This window comes from Jaculus jaculus, chromosome 2 (genome assembly GCF_020740685.1).
Source record: "Jaculus jaculus isolate mJacJac1 chromosome 2, mJacJac1.mat.Y.cur, whole genome shotgun sequence".
Taxonomy (NCBI): Eukaryota; Metazoa; Chordata; class Mammalia; order Rodentia; family Dipodidae; genus Jaculus; species Jaculus jaculus.
In genome coordinates this window covers 113,923,240-113,937,862 of record NC_059103.1, presented here as the reverse complement: position 1 = coordinate 113,937,862, position 14,623 = coordinate 113,923,240, and the positions used below count along the sequence as shown (strand labels likewise).

General features: G+C 41.5%; 1 protein-coding gene across 1 annotated transcript in view; it reads left to right on the top strand.

The window, feature by feature from the left end:
* Positions 1 to 14,623, top strand: part of Cds1 (CDP-diacylglycerol synthase 1) — an 84,298-nt gene that overhangs the window by 29,241 nt on the left and 40,434 nt on the right. The window contains exon 3 of the mRNA XM_045144464.1: positions 9,319 to 9,415. Coding sequence (XP_045000399.1) covers positions 9,319 to 9,415 — 97 coding nt within the window. The remainder of the gene's footprint in view (positions 1 to 9,318; positions 9,416 to 14,623) is intronic.

The window sequence follows — 14,623 nt, the reverse complement described above, 5'->3', positions numbered from 1 at the left end:
GGTCTAGTCGACAGCTTCAGGTTCACTGAGGTGAACTTCCAAATCAGGCAGTTATGGAGGAAGAGATACTTGATTGTAGCTTACAGATCCAGGGGAAGTTCCATAATGGCAGTAGAAATTGGCCTGCTTTCACAGGTCCAAGCAGAGAGAGAAAGAAAAACCCTAAGCCAAAAAAAAAAAAAAAAAAAAAAGCCCCAAAGCCACACCACAAACACACACACTTCAGGAACTCCAGGCACTTTGTGTATCTTTAGATTGGAATCCCAAATTTACCACCACACCCTTTGGGGTGGGCCCTAAGATCCTCTTCTAGCCAGGTGTCTGGAAATCCAAGAAGTTTTAATAAACTCCTGAATCTATTGGGTGGCATCTATTCAAACTACCACACAAGGTTTATAAGATTCCAATGAAATACAGGTCATTAGGGAATACTTTTAAGATTTATATTTCAAAACAAAAAAAAATAAGAAATGGATAAATTCTAGAACACACAGGCTCCACAAATATTGAGTCAAGAGGATATAGATCCACCAGCAATGAGATTGAAGCAGTACTTAAAAGCCTTCAACAAAGAAAAGCCCAGGGTTAAGTGAATTTGCTACTGAACTCTACCAGATCTTTAAAGCATCACTAACTCTGATGTCTTGCATTCCATGAACAAATACTGCACAGTGATTCCTATGAGTCTGCATCATCCTTGATATCCAAACTGGGTAAAGACACTCAAAACTGCAGATTAATTTCCCTGATGAATGTAGACATAAAAAGCCCCTAGAAAATTCTTACAAACTGAAATCAAGAACACATTAGAGGGGCTGGGGAGATGGCTCAGCAGTTAAGGCACTTGCCCACAAAGGCAAAGGACCCAGGTTCACTTCCCCACCAAATAAACCACATGCAGAAAGTGGTGCAGTCATGTGGAGTTCATTTGCAGTGGCTAGAGGCCCTGGTGCGCCCATTCTCTCTCTCTCCATCTTTCTCTCTCCATCTTTCTCTCTCTCAAATAAAATATTTTTGAAAAGAATATATTAGGAAAAAAATAGAAGAACACATTAGAAAGATCATATACTGTGCCCCAATTGGCCTCATTCCATGGATGGTTCAACATATGCAAATTCATTAAACACAATGCAGCACATAGATAGGCTTAAGAACAGAAAGCACATGCTCATTTCAGTAAGTGCAGATTTCAATATCCCTTTATAATAAAATCCCTGAAGAAACTATACATAAAAGGAACATACCTTGGGCTGGAGAGATGGTTAAGCCGCTTGTCTGTGAAGCCTAAGGACTCAGGTTCAATTCTCCAGGTCCCATGTAAGCCAGTTGCACAAGTGGCACATGTATCTGTGAGGGCTGGAGGCTCTGGCATGCCCATTCTCTCTCACAGTGTGTGTGTGTTTCTCTCCCTCCCCCCGTGTCTCAAGTAAAACTTTTAAAAATTTCAAATAAGGGAACAAACATACCCTAACATAACAAAGGCTGTATATGACAAACTGTAACCAACATTATACTAAATGACAACCAGCTGGAAGCATTTCTTCTAAAATCAGGAGGAAGTCAATCAGGAGGAAGTTTTATTTCAGTGAGGCTGAAATAAAAGTGGTACAAGATGAAAATAAGTCATATTACCCCTATTTTCAGATATCATATTCCTAAGTATAAAAGACCTTGAAGATTTACAGAAACTCATAGATATGATAAATGTTCAGTAAAGTAGTAGGATTGAAAAATCAACACAAAAATCACTAGTTTTCTTATATACCAATAATGAGTTTGCCAAAAAACAAAAATCAGAAAACATCCTATTCCCAATACCTTAAAAAAAAAAAAAAACCCTAAACACCCTAGGAATAACTAATCAAGAAGGTACAATGAGGGCTGGAGAGATGGCTTAGCGGTTAAGCGCTTGCCTGTGAAGCCTAAGGACCCCAGTTCGAGGCTCGGTTCCCCAGGTCCTATGTTAGCCAGATGCACAAGGGGCGCACGCGTCTGGAGTTCGTTTGCAGAGGCTGGAAGCCCTGGCGCGCCCATTCTCTCTCTCTCCCTCTATCTGTCTTTCTCTCTGTGTCTGTCGCTCTCAAATAAGTAAATAAATAATTTTAAAAAAAAAAGAAGGTACAATGAGAACTTTAAGACACAGAACAAAGAAATTGAAGAAGACACTACAAGATAAAAAGACCTTTCATACCTATGGGTTGCCAGAATTAATTTTGGCTATTTTAGAGAAATTAATCTACAGAGTCAATATAATCCCCACCAATATCCTGTGACATTTTTCACAGAACTAGGAAAGAAACAACCCTAGAGGTGAAAGGAAGCAGAGACCCTGGAGTGTTGAACAATTCTAAGTAGAAGCAGTGATGTTTCAGGAACTTCAGTACTCAATCTCAATTCTACTAGAGTCACAGTTACAAACTAGCATGGTACTGGCACAACAATAGAAAAGTAGACCAGTGGGAAACAACAGGAGACTCAGAAATAAACCCACACTACTAGAGCCACCTAGTCTTTTACCAAGGTGCCCAAAACTTATATTGGAAAGAAAAAGGCAGCTTCTTCAACAAATTGTTCAAGGGAAACTGCATATCTATATGTAAAAGAATTAAGCTCGAACCTTATCTCTCACCTTACACACAAGAAAAATTAATTCAAAATAAGTCAAAGACTTATATGTATGACTTGAATTCTGAAACTACTGAAGAAAATGAAGAATCACTCACTTCAAGAATTGGCCAAAGGCGAGCCGGGCGTGGTGGCACACGCCTTTTATCCCAGCACTTGGGAGGCAGAGGTAGGAGGATTGCCATGAGTTCAAGGTCACCCTGAGATGACAGAGTTAATTCCAGGTCAGCCTGGACCAGAGTGAGACCCTACCTCGAAAAACCAAAAAAAAAAAAAAAAAAAAGGCCAAAGGCAAGGACTCTTTGGATAGGAGTCCAGGAGCACAAGAAGCAATAATCCAAATGAAGAGATGGCCTGCTGAATGGAAGAAAAAGTTTGCCAACTATATATCCATCAGGGAACAATAAAAAAATAAAATACCAAGAAAACAAGCCATTTAATCAGTAAATGAGCTAATGAAATGAGAGAGTTCTCAAAGGAAGAAATACCAATGGCTGGGCTGGAGAAATGGCTTAGTGGTTAAGGTGCTTGCCTGCAAAGTCAAAGGGGCACAAGGGGGCTCATGCATCTGGAGTTCATTTGCAGTGGCTGGATAATCTGGTGTGCCCATTCTCTCTCTCTCCCTGCCTATGTCTGTCTGTCTCTCAGATAAAGATAAAATATAGAGAAATAAATACAAATAGCCAATAAATATTTCAAAATGTGTCTAACATCCTTAGCTATCAGGGAAATATAAATTAAAACCACATTGAGATACTATCTCAATACAATGGCTATCATCATGAAGACAAATAAATGCTGGTGAGAACATAAGGAAAGAGGAACTCACTGCTAGTGAGAGAGTCAACTGGTATAGCCTCTATAGAAATATGTACAGAGTTTCCTCAAAAAACTAAAAATGCAATTACCATGTGATCTAGCCATTCCAGTTCTGGGTATATCTAAAGGACTGTTAAATGTCATAGAGGTACTTGCTCTATTTACAGAAACAAAGACATGGAACTAGCCTAGGTGCTAATAGGTCAACAGGTGAACAAAAATGCAGTAGATGTTCACAATGGATTTTATTCAGCCATAAAGCAGAATGAAATATTTGTAGGGAAAATGGATGCAACTGGATGCTACAAATGTAAGGGTCTGAAAATCACTTTAGAAAGACCCCAGACTCAAATAGTATGGAAAAACAAAGAGCGTTTATTCTGCAGAATCAGCTAGCATGCAGGGGTCAACCATTCATACAAAATGGCCACCCTGAGAGGCGCACTCAAGGCCCCTTTTAAGCACAACTAGGGGCATTTCAGGAGGGGTTAGGTAATCTTTTAAAATGATTGGCTAGGCAAGCAGCAGTTACAGTTGTACGTCTTTGATTGGTTGGGGCAAAAGGGACATGTCTGGGCATGTTTGGAACTCTCCTCGGGAACTGACTCAGCAGTGGGTGGCTATCTTCTCTGGTGCATGTCAGGGTCTCTCTTGATTAATAGTCCACCCTTTCCCAGAAGTCTTCCCTGCCTCTCTGGGAAATGGTAACTTAGGCCTAGTTCGGGTGGCATTTCACTGAAGCCTGTCATGGTGTCATGGCGTCAGTTTGGTTCCTTCACTGTCAGGTTCACGTTGCTGGCGGAAATCACCTAAGAGCAGCTTGTGGGAAAAAAAAAAAAGTTTATTTTGCCTTATAGACTCGAGGGGAAGCTCCATGATGGCAGGGAAAATGACAACATGAGCAGAGGGTGGACATCACCCCCTGGCCAACATAAGGTCAATAGCAGCAGGAGAGTGTGCCAAACACTGGCATGGGGACACTGGCTATAACACCCATAAACCTGCCCCCAACAACACACTCCCTCCAGGAGGTGTTAATTCTATCAGCTGGGAACCTAGCACTCAGAACACCTAAGTTTATGGGGGGCACCAGAATCAAACCACCACACTGGATATTGCCACTTTAAACCAAATAAGTGGATTCAGACAAATATTGCATGCTTTTTGTCATATAGAATTTACCTTTAAATTGTGTGTGTGTGTGTGTGTGTGTGTGTGTGTGTGTGTGTGTGTAGAAGACATGAAAGAAAGCCTATGAAGAGAAGAGGAGGAGGAGGAGGTGTAGCGAGTAGAATAAGAAAGGGCAATGGAATGTAAATGACATGAAAGGAGGAGGGACTTTGAGGACATGGAAAGATGGGGGAGCAAGGAAGGGAATTGGGGAGGGATCAGGGTTGGCAGTGGGGAATGCAAATAAAGTGCACAGTCACCATATATATATATAAAATCTCACAATGAAACCCATTACTTTGTCTGCTAAGAAGAAATAATTTAAAAGATAGCTAAGTAGAATATGTTCCTTGAAGAGCTCAGGTTTTCTGTCACTGTGTAATTTGCCAATGGTGTGATGGGCAGCCCAGGCTGCATAATAACTTGATGGCCCATTGTCAAGTGTTCAGTTTCTACTAAGGCCCAATAGCAGGCCAAGAGCTGTCTTTCAAAGGGCGAATACTTGTCTGCAGATGACAGCAGGGCCTTGCTTCAGAATCCCAAGGGCCTCCACTGTGATTTCACCTATGGTGGCCTGCCAAAAGATCCAAACGGCATCCGTATCCCCCACTGACACCTCAAGTACCATCGAATCTGCTGGATCATATGGCCCAAGTGGCAGAGCAGCCTGCACAGCAGTCTGGACCTGTTGAAGAGCCTTCTCTTGTTCTGGGCTCCACTGAAAGGCATTAGCTTTCTGAGTCACTTGGTATATGGGATGGAATAACACACCCAAGTGAGGAATGTGCTGTCTCCAAAATCCAAATAGGCCCACTAGACGTTTTGCTTCTTTCTTAGTGGTAGGAGGGGCCAAATGCAACAACTTATCCTTCACTTTAGGAGGAATATATCTGCATTAACCACGCCATTGAACTCCTAGAAATTTCCAAGGTGGAAGGCACTTGAATTTTGGATGGATTCATTTCCCATACCCTGATGCGCATATGCTGTACCAGCAACTCCAGAGTGGCTGCCATTGATACAGTGGAACAATGTGGCACCTTGTGGAAGGGACAGACTATCAAGACCCTGTAAACTAAGCTGTGACATAGAGCTGGAAAGTTAATATAACCTTGAGGTAAAATAGTAAAGGTGTACTGCTGACCTTGCCAGCAGAAGACAAATTGCTTCTGGTGGTTCTTATAGACAGGTATGGAGAAGAAGGCATTTGCAAGATCAATAGCTGCATATCAGGTACCAGGAGATGTGTTAATGTGCTCAAGTAAAGAAGCCACATCTGGTATAGCAGCTGCAATTGGAGTCACCACCTGATTAAGTTTCTGAAAATCCACTGTCATTCTCCAGGATCTGTCTTCTGAACAGGGCAAATAGGAGAGTTCAAGGGAGATGTAGGAACCACCACCACTGCATCCTTCAAGTCCTTTATAGTGGCATTAATTTCTGCAGTCCTTCCAGGGATGCGATACTGTTTTTGGCTCACTATTTCCCCTAGTGGAGGGAGCTCCTATGGCTTCCATTTGGCCTTTCCAACCACAATAGCCCTCACTCCACAAGTCAGGGAGCCAATGTGGGGGTTCTGCCAACTCCTCAGTATATCTATCCCAATTATGCATTCTGGAACTGGGGAAATAACCACAGGGCAAGTTTGGGGCCCTGCTGGACCCACTGTCAGTCTAACATTTGCCAAAACTCTATTGATCACCTGACCTCCATAAGCACCTACTTTAACTGGAGGGCCACGGTGCTGTTTGGGGTCTCCTGGAATCAATGTCAATTCAGAGCCAATGTCCAGTAAGCCCCGAAAGGTCTGATTATTTCCTTTTCCCCAGTGTACAGTTACTCCAGCAAAAGGCTATAGGTCCCTCTGAGGAAGGATAGGACTAAGCTTAACATTGAAACTTTTGGGGATTGTGGGAAGGTCCTTCCTCAAGGGGACCCACTCCTTCAATCAAGGGGCTCAGGATCTGTAAACTGGCTCAAGTCTGGAAACTGGTTAAGAGGCCTTGATTCTCTGTTGCTATAATTCAAAGTGGCCTTTTGTTCCTTTGCTCTAGAACTTTTCTGCTCATACAGATCAAGCAGGAACTTCATAGGATTTTTTTTTTATCTACTTCACTTCTGGGAACACCTTGATTAATCAGCCAGTACCACAGGTCATACTATTACAAGCATTGTTTTGCCTCCATTGCCCATTACAGTAAATGGGCTCACCTTGCCTTTGGCGATTCAGTGCTGATACTTGGCCCTTGTTACTGGAGATCCAGTTATACCCATTTCATCCAAATCACCTAATGCAGTAACTTCAGCTCCCACTGTGATGTCTTATTTACATAAAAAACCAATGATAGGGGACTTTAAGTATGCTGGTGTTCCCCTCACAAATCTGTTTCTTATAGTCTTACTGAAGGGCACATCTTCTGAATGCTGTCATTGTGGGGGCAAAGATGAGTTTATATGGCAAATCCCCTCCAGGATTCTAACTTCTCTGAGCCTTTTAATCCCTTCATCAACATTAAGCCAAGGGATATCAGGCAGCTCAAGTTCATTCACAGTAGGCCATCTTTGGATCCACATTCCAGCCAACCAATCAAATAAACTTGCCATCTCTTTCAACTGCATGAGTTGCAGTGTTAAATCTAAAATCTCTGCTCAGTGGGCCCATTTCAATAAATTCAGCCTGATCTAATCTTATGTTCCTTCCTCCATCATCCCACACCCTGAAAATCCATTCCCACACATTCCCCATGCTTCTGCCTGTACACTTTAGGAAGCTCCTGACGTTCTTTAGGGGTGTACCTCACCTCTTGAGTCACACTTTCTAGCTCACCCTTAGGGGCATGCCTAGCTTTCTGCCTGGTTATAGGCCTAGAGGCAAAGATGGGTGGGCACTGACAGGCATGAGCACCTTCTGCAGGGAGGGTTATTGCTTTTTCCTCAGACAAAGAAGGATCAATTCTCCCAGCAATGGTGGGGAGGGCCAGACTTCAGGGTGTGGGGGTGGGGATGCAACTTCCCCTAAAGGAGGGGAGGCCACATTCTCATGCAAAACAACTTCTTCAGAGTCTGACAGTTCAGTGTCGCCAGATTCTTCAGCATCTTGTCTTCCCACACATCCCCATCCCAACTCATAACTCTTTTCCAATCAGTGCCCTCACTTTAATTTCTGATAGCCTGTGATGCACGATTTTGCACTTATGTTGCAAATTAGCCAATCTTACAATGCGAGCCTGGGTTTGGTTTTCTGTAATTTGAGCCCTGTTCTGGCCAGAGAGACTCCTCCAGGGCTTCCTCAGAAACCTTCAGATCCTGTATGTGGGTCTTAAACTTAGAAATTTCCTTTCCGAGCTTCTGCTTTTCTCTCGGTACTTTATCCAGAGATGCTAGAAAGAGCCATCCACCATCATCATGTGTCTTACTTTTCCACAAGTATTCAAAAGTTCTAGATACAGAGTCACTAAATTCCTTGCTCTTCACAAGATATGACTCAGGATCACCAAATCATCTATCTAATGGAGTTCTTTAAATAGTCCACACCATGAATTATTAATGCCCTCCTTATTATTACCAGTAGAGCCTTTAGTTGCACTGAAGTTGGAAAGCCAAATCCAGAAAGCACCAAGCCCACTCGGAAATCCATCCTTACAATTCTGTTTCTTTAGAACCATTCCTGGTGCCACAATTTGTATTAGTCAGGGTTCTTGAGAGGAACAGAACTGATAGAATGAATGAAAAGGGAATTTATTGGATTAGTTGACGACAGTCTAACTATAGCAGATTGCAGGCCTGAGAGTCAAGGAACCTAATAGCAGCTTAGTCCACGAGGCTGGATGCCTCAGCAGCCCCAATCCGGCACTGAAGGCCTGGGGGTGTCCTGGAGAGACAGTGCTCTTCAGTCCAGGCTGATCTTCCCTCCACACTGGAAAACAGCAAGCAGCACCACCACTGGCAGCCAGATGGGAGGGGAGAAGAATATCTTTTTTCCCAGAGCTTCTTTAGAACGTCCCCCCCAAGGGCTCACCGTGGGGGAAGGATTTCTCCTTTAGTTAATCCTTTCTGGAAGCAACCTCAGACACCCATTTATGAGGAATGTCTGTGGGTCCCTTAACAGATCAAGTTGACACAAACTTAACCATCATAGTTTCCTATTTAAAATCTCTGATCTCTGGTTCTCAGCAGCTGTCATTCTTTGGAGCTTAAGTCAGACCTGTGAGGTCCTTAGACCATGGCAGACCCACCTGGGGGCTGATTTCTGATAGGTTTGTGGTGTGCTTTTCTCTAGGGGAAGGCTGAATAGACTTCTATGTTTCATACCAAAGTATCTGTGCTACATCTTTATTCACTACCCTAAATTGCTGAGCATCTTCTTTCCTAGGACTTTTGTACCTGGTGGTTGTTCTGTTTCACATGGTTCCTGGTGGGATGCTTGATTCTGCATTAGGTTGACCACCTAACTCCTTGTCCTCCTGGTTCATCCCTATTCACAGTTAACAAAATTTTCTTTCTTTCTTTGGTTAATATAATTAAAAATTGTAATTTATTTCTCAATAAGTGGTTGCTGTTTGTTATTATGTAAAGTGAAGTTATAAATTCTTAAAGAACAATTAGGAAAAACTCCCATGTCTGGCAGCTTAATGCTAAAACACACACCCACACAAACAACTTTAAAGTTACATTAAATACTAACTTTATAAACATTTTTTGTAGGTGGAAAAACTGGTGGATTCGTGGAATTCTTACTCTAACCATGATCTCATTGTTTTTCCTGATCATCTACATGGGATCCTTTATGCTGATGCTTCTGGTAAGCAACATTCTCTTGAATATCTTCTTTTCATCATTTACACAGCATTGAAGAAATTTAAGCATGTAGTTTTTCAAAATGAAGGTGACCCCAGACTTAGTAACAGCATGCTTAGTTCCTTTAAGATCATAAAATGATCTGGATTCTGTGTGCCCTTTCAGACGTGACCAGGTTTGCACCATTCGTTCACATCTACTCATCTGGCATTGTGCTAAGCATTGAGTATGGTAGGAATGCACATACAACTTCCATGTATGTATGGAGTAACTAATGTGTAATGGCAGAGACATTCAGGAAGTGAGACAATTAAACAGCATGACAAACAGTGATAAGTTCTGTGAGAGAACACATTATGGCACAGAGTAGAAAATGAGATTGTCTGGTCTGAGGGAAGGATGACAGAAGAGCTGGTGCCAAAGCTTGAGTCCCTGTGATTAGATCAAGAAGGCATTACAAGATGAAGTCCTCATGGGCAAGGCTTGGAGGGAAGGAGAGAAGGTGGTCCATATGTAGTGGAGGATCTGAGATGGATGGAGGCTGGATTGAGAGTGCACAGTCAGTGGGAGCCTTTCAGGCAGGTTTAGGTTCTATTGGGTATGGGAACCTAAATATGTTATGAAGGCAAAGAAATATTTTAAGCTATTACTTAATTCATAAGTGCCTCTAAGATGACTGGTATGTGCCAGGCATTATACTAGTTTTGAGGTATGCTTATTAGTGGTTCTGAGAAAAGCATCTTTATTGTTGTCTTCATGGAGGTTGCCATCTACACTATAAAGAATTGATTAGATATGTATAATTACAAATGGTAGTAAGTATTTTAAGTAAAGAATAATTCTAGGAGAGCAAAGGAGGAGGCAGGAAACATTCATGAGATACTGTTCTGAGAACTTGGGCAAAGTTAAATTTAAAAATAATGGACTTGGGCTAGATAGATGGCTTAGCAGTTAGGCGCTTGCCTGTGAAGCCTAAGGACCCTGGTTTGAGGCTCAATTCCCCCGGACCCATGTTAGCCAAATGCACAAGGGGGCGCACACATCTGGAGTTCGTTTGCAGTAGCTGGAGGCCCTGGCATGCCCATTCTCTCTATCTGCCTCTTTCTCTATCTGTGTGTCTGTCTCAAATAAAAAAAAAAAAAATTTAATTAAAATTAAAAAAAAATGGACTGGTATGTTTGGCAGAGGAAGGTATAGAACAGAAAGATACAAAAATGTCTCTCTGTGCAGTGTATGATCTGAAATATGAAAACTTAATAAGAGTTAGGTCTCATATCACCTATCCTCAGAGGGCATTTGCAAATACTTCTTGAATTTGTCATACTTCCAAAACTAGTACCAGGAGGGTGGGTGACACTGCCAAATTTGTTAATCTAGGACCTTAAAGTTAAAGCTGGTCCTTGAAGAGCTGGAAACTTTTTCAACATTCAAACTACCTTCAAGTCTTCTCCTTTCAAAGGAATCAGCATTCCTGTTGTCTTAGTGGTGAGCTCATAAACATTTGCAGCAGAAGCAGCTATAGTCTTTGAGACCCAAAACTCATTTCACATTTCTTCCTGTGCCAAACTTGACATGTTTGAAAAATATCTTATTTATTTGCTAGAGAGAGACAGAGAAGGAGAAGGAGGGAGGAAGGGAGAGAGAGGAGGGGGAGAGAAAGAGAATAGGAAAGCCAGGGCCTCTAGCCACTGCAAATGAACTCTAGATGCATGTGCCACCTTGTGCATCTGGCTTATGTGGGTACTAGGGAATCAAACCTGGGTCTTTAGGCCTTCCAGGCAAGTACCTTTACTACTAAGCCATCTCTGCAGCCCAAACTTGATGTTTGTATATCCTTCTGCTCTGTACTTCCCTCTGCTAAACATGCAAAGCCATTATTTTACAATTTAACTTGGCCCAAGTTCTCAGAACACAGGAGAATGCAGCCAGCCTCTCTACCAGAACATCACATGACCTGCCTCCAGCCCAGTTCCCAGTCAAGTCCTTTGCCTTTTCTGAAACCTCATGAGCTGAACCTTCACAGTCCACAGTTCTCTGTACCTTTCAAATTCTTATCATCCCATTAAAATCTTCTTGTAGCATTGTAAAGCTTTTCTATCCTTTTCTTATCCTTTCTTATCCTCCCATATTCCTCCCACAAACCACTTCTAAAAGATTAAAAAAAAAAAAACTCATATTACATTCATTACGGCAGTAATACTACTTAGCACCAACTTCTCTGTTGCAATTACATTTTCATTGCCTTTTAAGAAAGGAGGGGGGTTATTTCTGGCTTACAGTTTTAAGGGGAAGTTGCATTATGCTAGGGAAAGCATAGCGGGAGCAGACCACCAGTAAAGGAGCAGGAAGGTAATCTGACTACGGGGCTTGGATCTGGGTGATACCAAAGCACACTCCAGAGACACATCTCCTCCAGCAAGGCTCCACCTCCCCAGAACTCCCAAAACGCCCCAGAACTCTCAAATTGCTACCAGTTGGAGACCAAGTATTCAAAATATACATGAGCCTATGGAAGACAGACATCTGATTCAAACCACCACACCTATCTTACTGCCTAAGGACTCTATCTTGGTAAGAGATTACAAAGTGAAATTAGGCACAGTTAAAAAATTCTATCAGGGAGGTTACTAAGTGGTTAAAGGTACTTGCCAAGCCTTCCAGGCTAGGTTCAATTTCCCAGCCACCAACATTAAGTCAGGCACAAAAAAGTGGCACAAGTACCTGAAGTTTATTTGCAGTAGCAAGAAACTGGCAATGCCCATACACACACACAAGCATATAAATCAGTAAAAAATAATTCATAATTCCACCAACTCATGGAAGCATGAGAAGGGCCTCCTTAGAAGGAACCAAAAGGCCTTTTTCTCCTTATCCTCCTCTCATTAGTTTTATATACCCTAATGATACCAAGGTAATTAAAAAGAGTAAGAAATCACTGACAACCTTTAGTTAATTTCCCATTTGGTATATAGCTTAAGCTGGCCTTGTACTCTCCAGGAATCCTGCCTAAGGCTCTTAGTAACATCTTTTACCTTTAAATATTTATTTAAGAGAGAGAAAGAATGAATGAGAATGGGCATACTAGGGCCTCATGCCACTATAAAGGAACTCTAGATGCATGCACCACTTTGTGCATCTGGCTTTACATCGGTACCTGGATCACTAGGCTTTGTAGACAAGTGTCTTAACTGCTGAGCCATTTCTCCAGCACCCCCTGTTGACATCTTAATGCACTTTTTAGCCAGGTAGACAATAGGAGCAGTTGTCCAGTGTGATTGTAGGCTAGGGGCCCTCACTCCTAGTCTTCTGGTCTCTGAATCTCCCACAAGCTAAAATGATCCTCTTGGGCTTAGAGGTTTTGGTTGTCTATAAAGTGAGTAAGCACAGAGCACTCCTCAGTGCTATGTGAGGAGGAACATGCCAGGGTTAGGAAGGGACCAAAGGATAATAAGGAGCTCAGCAGGGCTTGGCGACTGGGGGACTTTCTGGACCTTGATCATTCAGCCTGTCAGGGTGGAGGGAGCACCTTGAGCAAAGGTCAGCTGGCTGGCTGCCTCAGGCAGGGCCTTCAAACTGCTAAAGGCACAGGAATTTTGTTCTGGAGGGCTGTGAAATAATGTGAGAAGAAGTCTGGATTGCATTTGGAAAGCAGTGATCATCTGGAAATATTGTGAATCTTTTCAATTCTCCCTTAAAAAACTATTTGATTATAAGGTATTGTGAAAACACCTGCATCCTTAATACATTGACTTAGGCTGCTTTGATGGACTTCTCTGTGACTAAGTTTCATGTTTTCAAATGAAATTATTAGCATAGTAACTATTAGCATAGTAACAAAGGCAAAAAGTTGTGGCTAAAAGCTATTTTTAACAACTCTGTAATAATAAAATTCAAAATACTTTAAAAGATATTCATGAATATTTAATTCCTATTTTTTTCTTATTTTGTTTGAGATAAGGTTTTACTGTGGTGCCAAAGTGGACCTCAGACTTGCTCTGTGCTTTGAATTTACAGTCCTCCTGCCTTAACCCCTACCTCAGTGCTGAAATTATAGGTATGTGTCAACAAGTCCAGCTGGATCCTGACTTTTTAAAGAAGAGAATCATAAACCTGCCTAAGGGATTTAGATGTTTTTTATTCTTTCTAGTATGAAAGAAAAAAAATATAGTTTTACATATTGTTTGCTTTGATTAGTGAGTTTAATTAGTGAAGATAATAAGAATGTTAAAGATGTAGCCGGGTGTGGTGGTGCACACCTTTGATCCCAGCACTTGGGAGGCAGAGGTAGGAGAACTATTACTGTTAAACTTCATTGCATGTGCATACATACACTTATATATGCTACATGATAAAATGTTTATGTTAAGAAAATAGGAAAGACACCTTGATAATTAGTATCTAACTGATATCATAATTTTTTAAAAAAGTTTTCTGTTTATTTATTTATTGGAAAGAGAGACAGATAGACAGATAAAGAAGACCCAAGTCACTGCAAGTGAACTCCAGACTCTGGAGCTATCTTGTGCTTCTGGACTTACGTGGGTACTGGGGAATCAAACCAGCTCCTTGGGCTTTGCAGGCAAGCACCTTAACCACCGAGCAATCTCTGTAGCCACCCAATTGATATTATTTTATGTGTTTTAAAGTTTATTTAAATTGCTAAGCAGGTTATTTCTATTTCACGGGGCACATGTTATACTGTCATACCTGTATCTTGTATTTGCTTCGTGTCAGCACTTAGCAATGATCAACTCAGTTTTATTGAAAAATCATTTCTAACAGAGAATGCTGCTATATCATATACCTGTAATTCCATCAAGGAAGCACGAGGATCAAGAGCTTGAAGCTGGGGACTTCTAGTTAAGATAGTGGTGTACTAGCCATGCGAAAGCAGCCTAGGGGAGAGGGAAATAAGCAAAAAAACAGCTTAAAGTTGGATAAACACATTACATTTTAAATCATGTATGGTTATCAGTTTATGGGGTCCAGGGACAGGATATAGTGGTTTGACTCAGGTGTCCCCCATAAACTTATATATAGTTTTATATACCCTAATGATACAAACTAAATATCATGTTAGATATTCTGTGTTCCATTGTTTTTCATTTATCAGCTCTACTAGATCCATCTACTTAGTGGAATGTAAATAATCTTAAATTATTTAAGCCGTCCTATTTTTACACAGCCAGGTTACATTCTTTTAAAAAATATT